This window comes from Anolis sagrei, chromosome Y (assembly GCF_037176765.1).
Source record: "Anolis sagrei isolate rAnoSag1 chromosome Y, rAnoSag1.mat, whole genome shotgun sequence".
In the NCBI taxonomy this organism is placed as follows: Eukaryota; Metazoa; Chordata; class Lepidosauria; order Squamata; family Dactyloidae; genus Anolis; species Anolis sagrei.
The window spans coordinates 38,822,771-38,836,651 of NC_090035.1; the positions used below are offsets into that span (position 1 = coordinate 38,822,771).

General features: G+C 45.9%; 1 protein-coding gene across 1 annotated transcript in view; it reads left to right on the forward strand.

Annotated features, from left to right (window-relative positions):
• Window positions 1–13,881, forward strand: part of LOC137095230 (E3 ubiquitin-protein ligase RNF19B-like) — a 131,210-nt gene that overhangs the window by 110,349 nt on the left and 6,980 nt on the right. The window contains exon 10 of the mRNA XM_067461660.1: window positions 9,768–9,862. Coding sequence (XP_067317761.1) covers window positions 9,768–9,862 — 95 coding nt within the window. The remainder of the gene's footprint in view (window positions 1–9,767; window positions 9,863–13,881) is intronic.

Here is a 13,881-nt window from a genome sequence, read left to right on the forward strand (position 1 = left end):
AAATTACTACTGCCTGCTGAATGCGGGAACATTGCCCTTATTGATCACCATGTGTACTTTTGCTTTGTGTTGCCTAATATACTGCCTGCTGAATGCGGGAGCACTGTGGTCCTGCCCTTATTGACAATCATGTTTTACTATTGCCTGCTGAATGCGGGAACATCGCCCCACTGTGGTCCTGCCCTTATTGACAATCATATTTTCTTAGCTTTGTGTTGCCTAAAATTACTATTGCCTGCTGAATGCGGGAACAGTGCCCCACTGTGGTCCTGCCCTTATTGACAATCATGTTTTCTAAGCTTTGTGTTGCCTGAAATTACTATTGCCTGCTATTACTATTAAAGGAGGGGGCCCCTCCTGTAGCCATTTGTGCATTTAGCTTTCACAGTAGGCAAGCAGGCAGGCATTCCCGGAGCCCCTTACCACAGCCCCTTCCCGCACACGCACACATGCTGTCTGCGGGGACATTGGCCCTTTGGGGTACAGCACTTATTGAAAATCAATTTTACTTTGCTTTACTTTAAACTCAAATGAGTTACAGACACACACCTGCTGTCTGTGGGGACATTGGCTGCACTTATAATAACTCCCAGCACTTATTGAAAATAAAAAACCTATGTCTCTCTGGGGTGCCCAGAAAAGAGTGCCAGGCATAGGGCTTTTGTAATATAATAAGTATTGCCTGCTGTCAGTTTCAACCAGTGTTTGTATGCCACTCATTTTCTTTGGTGTCATTTGAGCCCTTAGCTTTCACAGCATCTCTGCCCATCTTTCCCCAGTCATTCCCTGCCGGTCCCCTTTCAGCCTGTTGGGCATCGCCTCTGGAGTGCCCGGAAAAGAGGCACTCCTCTACTCCGGTGTACGCTTCCCCCCCCCCCAACTCCCTTTCATACACCCTTTCCCCAGTCGTTACCGGCCGGCCCTTACAGGCAGTCTCACTGGAGCGCGACTGATATGCTGTGAAAGATGACTGCAGAGAGACACTAGGACTTGGTTAAGGCTGGGAAGGGTATTATTGGCCTTTGACTCCTTAATTTTGACTCCTTAACTGTTGGGCATCACCTCTGTACTCCAGTGTACGCTTCCCCCCCCCCCCCAACTCCCTTTCATACACCCTTTCCCCAGTCGTTCCCTGCCAGTCCCCTTTCAGCCTGTTGGGCATCGCCTCTGGTGTGCCCGGAAAAGAGGCACTCCTCTACTCCTGTGTACCCTTCCCCCCCCCCCAACTCTTTCCCCAGTCCTTACCGGCCGCCCTGCGGTTGTCATGTGTGCATTTAGCTTTCACAGCCTACATTTTCATGGAAGCACTTCTTTTTATTGATGATTTTAATGGCGACTTTTAGGCAAGTTTCTCTTTCGAAAGCAAGCTTGACCTCACCACAGGCACCTCTAAATAGAAAATATGCATAACCACAAAAAACAAGAAATAAATCCACAAAAAACAAAAAAACCCACAAGAAAACCAAAAAATAAAAAACCTACGTCTCTCTGGGGTGCCCGGAAAAGAGTGCCAGGCATAGGGCTTTTGTAATATAATAAGTATTGCCTGCTGTCAGTTTCAACTCCTCTACTCCGCAACTCTCTGCTCTACGCGTGCAACTGCTATGGTATGCCCATCCCTCCCAGAATTAACCGCAGTAAAGGAACGTACTCCTGCAGTTTGACGGAGTGCCTTTGACCCCTCACTTTTTTTCTCATGCCAGCTGTAAGTCGGTCCCCATCCCTGACCTATACAGTCACCCTCTTTTTTTCCCGTCCTCTTTAAAATTCCTCTTTACCTCCTTTGTCTCCAGGCAACTACTGCTTGATTACTGGGTGAGTCTGGATTGGTTGGATCTATCCAAATACAAGCACTGCAATTACTCTGGAACCCTCCCCCCCAACTCCCTTTCATACACCCTTTCCCCAGTCGTTCCCTGCCAGTCCCCTTTCAGCCTGTTGGGCATCACCTCTGAGGTGCCCGGAAAAGAGGCACTCCTCTACTCCTGTGTAGTGTGTACGCTTTCCCCCAACTCCCTTACCTCCTGTTGTGGCCAAAGTCCACTTCTCAGGCTACGTCTCTCTGGGGTGCCCGGAAAAGAGGGCGCCTGCGTAGGGCATTCATAACAAGGGAGCCATCGTTCCCTACCGCCCCTGGGGTTGTCATTTGTGCACTTCGCTTTCACAGCATCTCTGCCCATCTTTCCCCAGTCATTCCCTGCTGGTCCCCTTTCAGCCTGTTGGGCATTGCCTCTGGGGTGCCCGGAGAAGAGGCACTCCTGTACTACAGTGTACGCTTCCCCCCCCCCCAACTCCCTTTCATACACCCTTTCCCCAGTCGTTCCCTGCCGGTCCCCTTTCAACCTATTGGGCATCGCCTCTGAAGTGCCCGGAAAAGAGGCACTCCTCTACTCCTGTGTATGCTTTCCCCCAACTCCCTTACCCATAAACTACCTACCTCATAAAAAAACCCCACAAAAAACCACAAAAAAATCTAATGAAAAACCCATTAAAAATGAAGGGACTTGCATGTATATTTTTATTTTAATATTTATTAGAGAACAGCTGCTATTATGTATGTATGTATGTATGTATGTATTTAATTTACAGAAAAAAAGGAAAACAAAGAAACTCACCAAAAAACAGCTGCTATTATTTATTTATATATTTATTTAATTTATCAAAAAAAACCCACAGAAAACAAGGAATAAATCCACAAAAAAACAAAAAACCACAAGAAAACCTGAAAAAAATCACAAACTCCCCCAAAAAACCAAAAACCCCCCACAAAAAACCACAAAAAAACTTATGAAAAACCCATTAGAAATGAAGGCTTGCATGTATATTGTTATTTTAATATTTATTAGAGAACAGCTGCTATTATTTATGTAATTTTTATTTATTTAATTATTAAAAAAGGAAAACAGAGAAACTCACCAAAAAACTGCTGCTATTATTTATTTATATATTTATTTAATTTAAAAAACCCCACCAAAAACAAGAAATAAATCCCCCCAAAAACAAAACAAAAAAACAAAAAACCCCACAAGAAAACCAGAAAAAACCCACAAAAAAACCCACCCAAAAAACAAACAAAAATAATAATGAAAAAACCCATTAGCAATGAAGGGACTTGCATGTATTATTTATCAGAGAACAGAGCTGCTACATTTTTTCAGTACTCTTTATTTTATTTCCTCCCTGGGAGATAGTCAAGGCGGCTTGGTATGCCCATCCCACCCAGAACTTAATGAAATTTATGAACATTCCTATGAAGTTTGATGGAGAGCCCCATGCATTATTTTGGAACATTGGAACATTGAAAATCAAGTCTACTTTGCTTTGTGTTGCCTAAAATTACTATTGCCTGCTGTATGCAGGAACATCATTGCTTTTGTGACTGCCTTTTTGGGTTCTTTTTTCCTTCAACTGGTGGCATTGATTGCTTGAGGCTGGGGACACGGAGAAGTCCCAGTCCCTGGCAGTGGCTGTTGCTTGCCTTACTGAATCTTGGGAGGGCAAGCATTTAGTTGATTTTTATTTTTAACAATTTATTTTAGCGTTATATAATATTTTTATTTAATTAAAAAAATTACCAATTTTTTAAAAAAAATACCAAAAAATTAAAAAAAATTACAAATAAAAATTACAAATAATTATAAATAAATAGTACTTTAGTAGTGTAGTGTTGATCCTTTGTTTTGGTTGCCAAGGGGATTTATCCCTGGCAATCAGTGCTTTTTGGAAACTACTTTTTTACTTACTTTATTTACTTATTGCAGTGTATCATTTTGTAATACAGTGCCCCACTGTTTTCCTGCCCTTCTTGAAAATCAATTGGGGAAAATCAATGTGGGAACATTGAAAATCAAGTTTACTTTGCTTTGTGTTGCCACACAGTGATGTTCTCAGAAGTTTCCTTTGTCTTTGGATGACATTTTCTATGCATAGCTGGCGCCTGGTTTCTTCCTCTTCTCTTTGACATCCCAAACAGTGTTGGTTTTCTCTACGCGTGCAACTGCTATGGCATGCCCATCCCTCCCAGAATTGACCGCAATAAAGGAACGTACTTTGACCCCTCCCTTTTTTTCTCATGCCAGCTGTAAGTTGGTCCCCATCCCTGACATATACCGTCACCCCTTTTTTTTTCCCCATCCTGGACAAAAATTCCTCTTTACCTCCTTTGTCTCTGGGCAACTACTGCTTGATTACTGGGTGAGTCTGGATCGGTTGGATCTATCCAAATACGAGCACTGCAATTACTCTGGAACCCTCCCCCCCAACTCCCTTTCATACACCCTTTCCCCAGTTGTTCCCTCCCTGCTCCTGTTGAAACAAACTATGAAGATATTAAATGATGGCCAAATTATGTTGCAAATTATCTGGCAATTATATTTCAAAAAGGGCTGGACCAAAATGGGACACAAAGGCCGCAGACAGTCACTGGTTGTAAGTAACTACTTTTGAGTTAACAGAAAAGCAAAGAACACTGGATTTCCAAAACACACTTATTGCCAGGGAGAAATCCCCTTGGCACCAAAAAAGAGGAATAGCATCCGCCATCTTTGAAATGACTTCCACCAGTTTCAGAAAAAAAGAAAAGAAATTATTTCGTTATAATGAATTAAAAGTAATTAATAATTGTTAATTAATAATTGTTTTGGTGCCAAGGGGATTCTTCGCTCACACTTGAGTCTCAGGTGTCGGCGGTATCCGGGAGGGCCTTTGCACAATTGAAACTTGTGCGCCAGCTGCGACCGTACCTCGTGAAGGCAGATCTGGCCGGGGTGGTCCACGCCTTGGTCACCTCTAGAATGGATTACTGCAATGCGCTCTACGTGGGGCTGCCCTTGAAGACGCCTTGGAAACTCCAATTGGTCCAGCGTGCAGCAGCCAGGATGCTAACCGGGGCTCATTATCAAGAGAGGTCTACCCCTCTGTTTAAGGAGCTCCACTGGCTGCCATTTATTTTCCGAGCCCAATTCAAGGTGCAGGTGCTCACCTACAAAGCCCTGAACGGTTTGGGACCACCCTACCTGCGTGACCGCATCTCCATTTACGAACCCACATGCTCACTCCGATCATCTGGGGAGGCCCTGCTCGTGATCCCACCCACGTCGCAAGCGCGCTTGGTGGGGGCAGGGGACAGGGCCTTCTCTGTGGCGGCCCCCCGACTTTGGAATGCCCTTCCAAAAGACCTCCGACAGGCCCCTACTTTAGCAGTTTTCAGAAGGAACCTAAAAACCTGGCTGTTCTGATGTGCCTTCTCAGATCAGGAATCCCCCATCCCAAGTCCTAGAAGCACTTTAGCACAACTGATGTTACTGCACACCGCACCTTTAATCCTATGTTCCTCCTGCCATTTCAGCACTTTAACCCCTGTACCCCATTGTGCCAGCCGAACCAGTTTTAATAGTGCCTTGATGTAGTTATTGTTGTTATTTTGCTTAACTGTTTTGATTTGCTTTGTGTATTATTGTGTTATGTTTTGTTGTATTGTGTTTTGAGGCTTCGGCCTGTGTAAGCTGCATTGAGTCCTACGGGAGATGCTAGCGGGGTACAAATAAAGTTAATAAATAATAATAATAATAATTAATTAATATTACAAATAAAAACAAAAATAATAAAAGATCAATTTAACCCAATGCTTCCCCTCCCAAAAAAAGCCAGCACAAGCCACAGCACAAATGAAATGCTTGCCCTGTTGTGGAGCGATACTGCCACAGGGCACACAACAACTGGGTGAAACGGCTTTTGTTTCACCAAAGACAAATGTGCAATGTTTTCTTTTTTAAAAAATATTTTTTAATTTTTTTTTAAGAATAAAAGAAATATTTAGCAGTAAAAGTTTAAAAAAAGAAAATTATCAAAATGCTTGCCCTGTAGTGGGGCAAAAACAGCAACAGGACACACAACAACTGGGTGAAACAGCTTTTGTTTCACCAAAGACAAATGTGAAGACGTTTACGGATGGCGAAAGTCAACTTTCTGACCACCTCCTGAGCCTGTGGAGTCAACAGGGGCCCAGCCATAGATTGCAATGTACTTTGTCCACCCAGTGACTTACAAAAAAAAAAGGCTGTAGTGATCTACGGGTCCATGCTATCAAAATCAATCTGAGGATAGCCCAAAACTAGCAAGTTGGCCTTCAAGAAGACCAGCTTTTCCACAGCAAGGGGATCGAGTGAGTTACGTTGGAGGGTGACGATTGCAATGTACTTTGTCCACCCAGCGACTCCAAATGCCTCTTCAAACGCAGGATGACAGGGACCACATGGCTGAGAGTAGTGCTTTCTGTGCTGAAAGATTTTCAGTGGCTAATTTGAATGGTTCTAGGATCTCGACCACTGACTGATGGTCATCCACTCCTGGTTGTTGGGGACCAGCTTGTTTATCGGAGCCGCAATTGATAGTGAGACAGCGTGGACTGCCCTCTGTTGCTCCACCATGTGCTCCAACATCATGTAGGTGGAGTTCCAGCGGGTTGAGACATCCTGCAGTAACCGGTGTTGTGGGAGGCACTCCAGTTTTGCGGACTTAGAGCTACGGTGGAAGAAGCCCGCGATTCTGCGGCAGCGGTCAATGAGTTGAGTGACGGCGGTGGCGCTGTTCTCATCAGGCCCCTTGAAGCCATCTTTTACGTAGTTATGCAGCAAGGGCGCCATGCATGTTATGTTTGAGAAGCCGGCACTTTCGACCGCCCGGATCATGTTCCTTCCTGCGTCTGTGACCATGAATCCCGAGTTAGTACCACCGGAATGAGTATGCCGCATCCAGTCTCTCAAGTACTCAGAAATGGTGTCGGCCCTGTGATCCGTATCGATCACCTCCAGTGACAGGAGTGCCCAACGATGACCCGAGTCTAGGCAACCCTCCGTCTACCACCAGTGAGCGGTCAGGGACAAATAGGAATGCCCTCCTCCCGTGCTCGTCCAGATGTCTGAGGTGAAATGTACATGGACGGGTTGTGATTTGTTCAACAGGGTTCTGAGACGTTGCTTGCATTCCTCGAACAAAGCGGGAATGACTGTTCGAGAGAAAGTTTTGCGATTCAGGATATTGTATTGTACCATGGTGCCAGGAGGTGAACTGAACAAATCAGCGAAAACCTTCCCGTTCCACCATACTGCATGATTGCATGTTGCCTGGAAGATGATGGCTGGTGGAGAGCTATCATCTCCCAGGCAACATGCAATCAAGCAGCAGGCAGCCAATCCCGGGGGGGGGGGGGGCAGACCGGGAAAGGGTTTTGGCCTTCTCACAGCAGGCAAAAAGGCAGCCAACCCTGGGGGGGGGGCAGGGTCAAGCCCCCCCCCCCCCCGGGAGGTCCTAGAGGCTGTCTCACTAGGGGACTGATATGTAATGTTTTTTCATTTATAAATTAATTTCTAAATTATATACTTAATGATTTCGATTTTGAAGCCAAACAAACAACCAACCACCCACCCACCCAGTGGGAATTGGTCCTTCTTAACTTGCAATACTGCTACAGAAATTAGTATGTATGTATGCAATACTTCCCAGATAACTTTCAGAGTTTTTTCAAAGTGCAATTTCTGTTACTTTTTGTTACTTTTTCTTTCTTTATTTCTTATATTTACTTTCTAAGTTTTTATAACATTTTTTTATATTAATAATAATTTATAATTTAATTTTATATATTATTTTTATTATTATTATTATTTTATTATTATTAAATATGTATATTATTATTTATTTCATTTATATAATAATATATATAATAATATATTATTATATTATATTATTTTATTTTATATTATTTATTATTAATATTTACTATTATTATTTATAAATTATTATTATTTATTATTATTATTTATATTTATTTAAATTTTATTATTATATTATTGTTTATTTCATTATATTATCTGACTCAGTTTTGGCTACTTTATCTTATTACTTTTTTATTTAATATCTTAATATCTTATTCTATTTGATTATTTTATTTGATTTATTTTATGAAATGATTTTGTTTGTAGAGCATTTAGCATTGCGCAATCGCGTCCGCCATTTTAACGAATCGATTCATTATAATTTTAATAACGAATCGATTTGTATTTAATAACGAAGTTTCGGAAGTCATATTTTGAGCATGTGCAAGGTAGTCCGCCATTTTTACGAATCGATTCGTTATTATCTTAACAAATCGACCCCGTTTTAATAACGAAGTTTCGGAAGTGATTTGCGCATGCGTGGCGGTCCGCCATCTTAACGAATTGATTAGTTAATAATAACGAAATTTCATAAATATCGAACTTTTTAAAAGGAAAATTTCGGAATTCTTTTAAATAACAAAACGCAAAAACCCCCCAAAAATGAATCAATTTTAGAAACAAAATTTTCCGTTGTTACCCAGACCTAGAAAATACATCTTGCATATCTTATATTTACATTATGATTTATAACAGTAGGAAAATGACTGTTATGAAGTAGGAACGAAAACAATATTATGGTTGGGGGTCATCACAACATGAGGGACTGTATGAAGGAGTCATGGCATTAGGAAGGTTGAGAACCACTGCATTACAGGTATCTCCTACTATGAGCGTGTATGCCCATGCAGTATGGAGAAAATGGAAACTGCCAGGCATGTCCTTTTACAATGTCACTTCTATAAGAGGACAGGTATCTATCGATCACTTATAGAGTGGATAAGTTTTGTGCGGCAGCTATAAAAATAAGGGAACCGTTCGTTGGGATTTTAATGGACAAAGTTTTAACTTATTTATTATCCATACTGATAGATTTTATAAGTGTCACATATGAAGCCATGTAGATCGACTCCATAGTACGTCTTAATGTTAAGACTTTTTAAAAAAAACAACTCTGTTTTTAATATTATACACTTGGTCTGTGACCATAATAGTAAACTTCATCTATTCATTTTCTTCCTCACTAAATAAGAGCGGGAGCTGCCCTTAAACACACTCTTCTTTCTTGCCAGACCAGGGACTTCATTCAGGATAGTCCATGTTTGTAATCAGTAATAATAGTCATATTTCTTAGGGATGGCAGGTGGTGGGGAGATGTTGCCCTTAGAGCTCTGGCCCCTTAGAGCCTGCTCCAGAAGGAGACTGGAGCTAGGTGGAGCAAAGGCAGTTGCCTCCCTTAGGAACAAGGGCAAGGAGCCATGTCTTCCCCTTTAACTGTAAACAAGTCCCCGTCTTGCCCCGTGGTGCTCTGGCATGTGCTGCTTTTGCAGGAGCAGGTGCTAAATGGAAGCAGGCCTGCTTAAGCGCTCCCACTCCTCTCCCTGTGAACAGGGGCCAGGAGTGCAATGTGGAACCTCTTAACAGAGTGTTTTCCAGAGGCTCGGCTCCATTGCTTGGCACAGCCTGTGGAAAAGTGTCAGTCTTGAATAACAGACATTCTTGCCTCTGCTTCGCTAGCCCCATTGCCCTCCCACCTGACGCAGGGCCAAGGAACCCTTATTGCTTCCAGTCCTTAACTTGGAGCTGAATTAATGCTGTTCCATTGTTTGGCTTGAGCCTTTGCTTGGCCTTTCTCTCAGACGCAGGGTGCAAGAGGTTTGATTTTGTTAGTTGCCCTTTCTGTCGTCTTTCAACAAGTTTGAGAACTTTGATTGTACTTCTTTAGTCCAGCTGTCCACATTGACTGGGGTTTCCAGCCTTGTGTCAAGATGGAGGGGTTTGAACTTAGGACTGTGCCAGGAAAGAATTGGGACACTGATGGGACCCAGACTTAAGAGAGTGCCTACAAGACAAGCTGAACAGAGGCAATCTCTCTGTGGCTCTCTTATTTTACAGAAACAACCGTGGGCAACTGATCCGTCCACTGCAGTTCCAGTCAACAGTAGCAACAGGCACAGTGGCCCGAGTGGAGCCCAACATCAAATGGTTTGGTGAGTATGCCCTCAGCTCTACAACATGGGACAATTTGTCCTGGGTGGGGTTCCTTGGGAGGAGGGTGGGGAGGAAGTGGTCCTGGAGGCGACGGCAAGGGCTTTGCTGGGCTGGAGAGCCACCATCTTGGGCAGTGGTTCTCAACCTTCATAATGCTGCGACCCCTTAATACAGTGCCTCACGTTGTGGTGACCCCCAACCATAAAATTATTATTATTGCTACTTCCTAATTATAATTGTGTCACTGTTATGAATCATGATGTAAAAATCTGAAATGCAGGATGTATTTTCATTCACTGGACCAAATTTGGCACAAATACCCAACAACAGAACCCCATGCCATCATGTCAGCCACATGACCTTGGAGGTGTCTATGAACAACACCGGCTCTTTGGCCTAGAAATTGAGCACCAACTCCCAGAGTTGGACACGACTGGACTTAATGTCAGGGGAAAACTTTTACCTTACGTTATCCAATATGCCCAAATTTGAATACCGGTGGGGTTGGAGGGAAAATTGATTATGTCATTTGGGAGTTGTAGTTGCTGGGATTTATAGTTCACCTACAATTAAAGAGCATTTTGAACTCCACCAATAATGGAATTGGACCAAACTTGGCACACAGAACTCCCACAACCAACGAAAAATACTGGAATGGTCTGGTGAGCACTGACCTTGAGTTTGGGAGTTGTAGTTCCCCTGCATCCAGAGAGCATTGCAGACTCACACAATGATGGATCTGGACCACACTTGGCACAGATACTCAATATGCCCCAATGTGAACACTGGTGGAGTTTGGGGAAAATAGACCCTGACATTTGGGATATGCAGTTGCTGGGATTTATAGTTCACCTGCAACGAAGAGCCCTCGCCTGCTCTGCACCCCTGCCGGCCGGCGGGAGAGCGGAGCAGGCAAGGGCGCCTGGCACAAGGTCCTGCCCCAAAGGCCCCCGCCTGCTCCGCACTCCTGCCGGCCGGCGGGAGAGCGGAGCAGGCGAGGGCGCCTGGCACAAGGCCTTGCCCCAAAGGCCCCCGCCTGCTCCGCACTCCTGCTGGCCGGCGGGAGAGCGGAGCAGGTGAGGGCGCCTGGCGCAAGGCCTTGCACCAAAGGCCCCCGCCTGCTCCGCACCCCTGCCGGCCGGTGGGAGAAAGGAGCAGGCGAGGGCTGCCCAAGGAGCCACTCGCCCATCCCTCACCTCCTTCTACCATCAGAAGGAAGCCGCCCGCGGAGCCGCTCGCCCGTGTCTCGCCTCCTTCTGCCATCAGGAGATGAGGGACAGGCGGATGGCTTCGCACGCAGGGGGTCAGCCGCCATTTTGGAGGGGGCGTGGCCAGCCAATGCGGCTTTGCGACCCCCAGAAAATGGCCAAACGACCCCCCGAGGGGTCGCGACCCCCAGGTTGAGAACCGCTGCTCTTGGGCATGACGTGGGAGGCACTAGCATCAGAGATCCTCAGAGGGAGAGAAAGAGCTTGTAGCACCTAGTGACGCTTCCCCCTCAATGCAGGAAATAAGCGTGTGATCAAGCAGTCCTCTCTGCAGAAGTTCCAGGAGGAGATGGGGGTCAGTGATGAAAGACCCCTACAGAGTGGTCATGAAGCAGAGCACTTTGCCTCATCCATGACCGGATCAAGCCACATGTGAGTCCCCTGCTCCTCTGGCTGAGGCTTAGGCCGATTTGTCCTTCACTGAGCAGTCAGAGGTTTGAGCTCATGGTGCTCTCTCTCTCTCCACAAATCCTTGGGCACCCATCTGACTGTCTATCACTCTTATAAACTCATCTGAAAAACATTTTGTACTCCCAGCTGACCTGGGAATGCAGAAGGAAAACCTCCAACAACTCAGCATTGTAAGCAGAATGTTCTCCTTAGTCAAGCTGCTGACGCACACCCTGATTCTCTGCTGTTCAGGAAGATGGACAAGGTTTAGGGAGTCTTTGCTGCCTGAAACCAAGCTTCTCTGAGGAGTGGACAGTAAGAGGAATAGGAGGTTCCTCAGGTTGCTTGTCTTCTTTCTCTTCTTGGACTCTTCGCATGAATCTTGAACCAGGGAAGCAGTCAGCTTGAGACTGGCCACCTCTTTAGGCACTTCTTCCATCTCTCTCAATTTATTTTTTGTGTCAGGAGTGACTTGAGAAACTGCAAGCCGCTTCTGGTGTGAGAGAATTCTGGTGCAAGGACGTTGCCCAGGGGATACCTGGATGTTTTACCATCCTATAGGAGGCTTCTCTCTTGTCCCTGCATGAGAAGCTGGAGCTGACAGACAGGAGCTCATCCTGCTCCCCAGATTCCTGTGTTTTCTAGGATGTCAGTGGCAAGCATGCTTTTCTCTGTGCCTGTTCCCCCATAGCTGCATGTGGACCAGAAGCAGATTAGCATGGGTTTCATTGGCTACCCCACCATGGGGAAGAGCTCTACCATCAATACACTCCACTCCAAGAAGGTCTGCAATGTGGCCCCCATTGCTGGTGAAACCAATGCAAGTCTCCCATTTTTCTCTCTCACCAAGATGGCGACAAGGCAACAGCGACCCCGTTAACATTAGCGGGGCCAAATCATAATCCGCTGGAATCCTTGGCTTGCAGCCTTCATCCTGCTGCAAATCTGACAAGAAAATCTTCCTGACCTGTCAGGGTACCTGGCAAACTGAAAAAGACCAGAAGCCGTGCTGTAAAACCTTACCATCACTGTGGATGAAGCCGAGCTGCTCTGATGGCACTGGAATAGCAGGTAGGCTGTTTCCATCAGGCCTCTCCACCACCCGAATGTGGGCTCGGCAGGCCTCTTCGTCGCTCAAGCAGTGACTGCCCCTCCATAACAGCTCTGGGAGTGAGTGGGGGGGAATCAACCCCCGCCCCCCGGCCGCCGCCAGGCTGAGCCCTTCTCCATCTGGTGCTAGGCTGCACTACTTCCCCTCGCCGTCCCAGGAGACAGAGTTAGTTGGGACTTTCCATCGGGCCCCTACCATTCTAGGAAAGGGCCGAAAAACTTGCCTGATCCACACCGCCGCCTCCCTCCCCCTCCCCGCCAGCTAGGAGGGAAGCAAAAAGGAGCACCAGCCAGCTGTGGCCTGTTTGCCGAGCTGCGCCGCCAGGCCGCTCACTCCCCCTTGCCAGTCTGGAGGGGAGCTAATCTGGCTTGGACTAATCCATCGGGCCCTCTTTTATCATCTGGTAGGGGGCTGAAGAGCCGCTGGGCCACGTCGCCACTGCTTCTCTCACCCTGACCAACGTGGGAGAGAACAAAAGGAGCGTCCCCAGAGGTGGCCCGCCACGCCAGGTTTGCCTGCCTTTCTCCCCTCGCTAGTGGGTGAGAAAAGGGGCTATTCCATTAGCCACCCCCCCCTTTTGCCACCTTGGGGAAGTGGGGCGAAGAGCTATTGGGCCGAGTTACTGCTGCTCCCTCCCACGCCATCCTTGACCCCGAGAGCGGCGGAGGCCCTCGCCTTCAAATTGGTCTAAACTGCAGCAGAGAGTTCCGCAGTTCCTGGGAGCCAAGTTTGGGACCAACTGATGAAATGTGCCCCAGCAGACAGCTCAAAGCTAGGACTGCATTCAGCCTTCCTCACTTTCCCCCAAGCCCTGACTTTGTAACAAATCCCTAATAAAGGTACTTGAAAATTGCAACTTTTTAACTTTTCCGCTTGATACTTTGTGTCCTTCACTGCCTAAGCTAACCAATGCATGAAATAAACTCTTTCTGGGTTCCGGGGAACCACGAGCCTGCCTGGGATGCCTTTCTGGCATCCCAGGGAGTCCGAATCTACATCAATTGGAACCGCGGATAGGGAGATCTTCCTTTCGGATCCCCATATCCGCTAAAATCTCAAAATGGCGGATCGGCCTCATTTCGATGCCATATTTTTCTGTACTTGATTCTTAACCAAACTGCTATCTTGTTTTTCTCATTTCGGACCCCTACGCCCGGGAAATAATCTCTTTGTTTTAAAGAATATAATTTGACAGAAAACAGCTGATTGTCAGATTTTGCCGGCTCCGTGCAAACAGCTCATTTCTCCT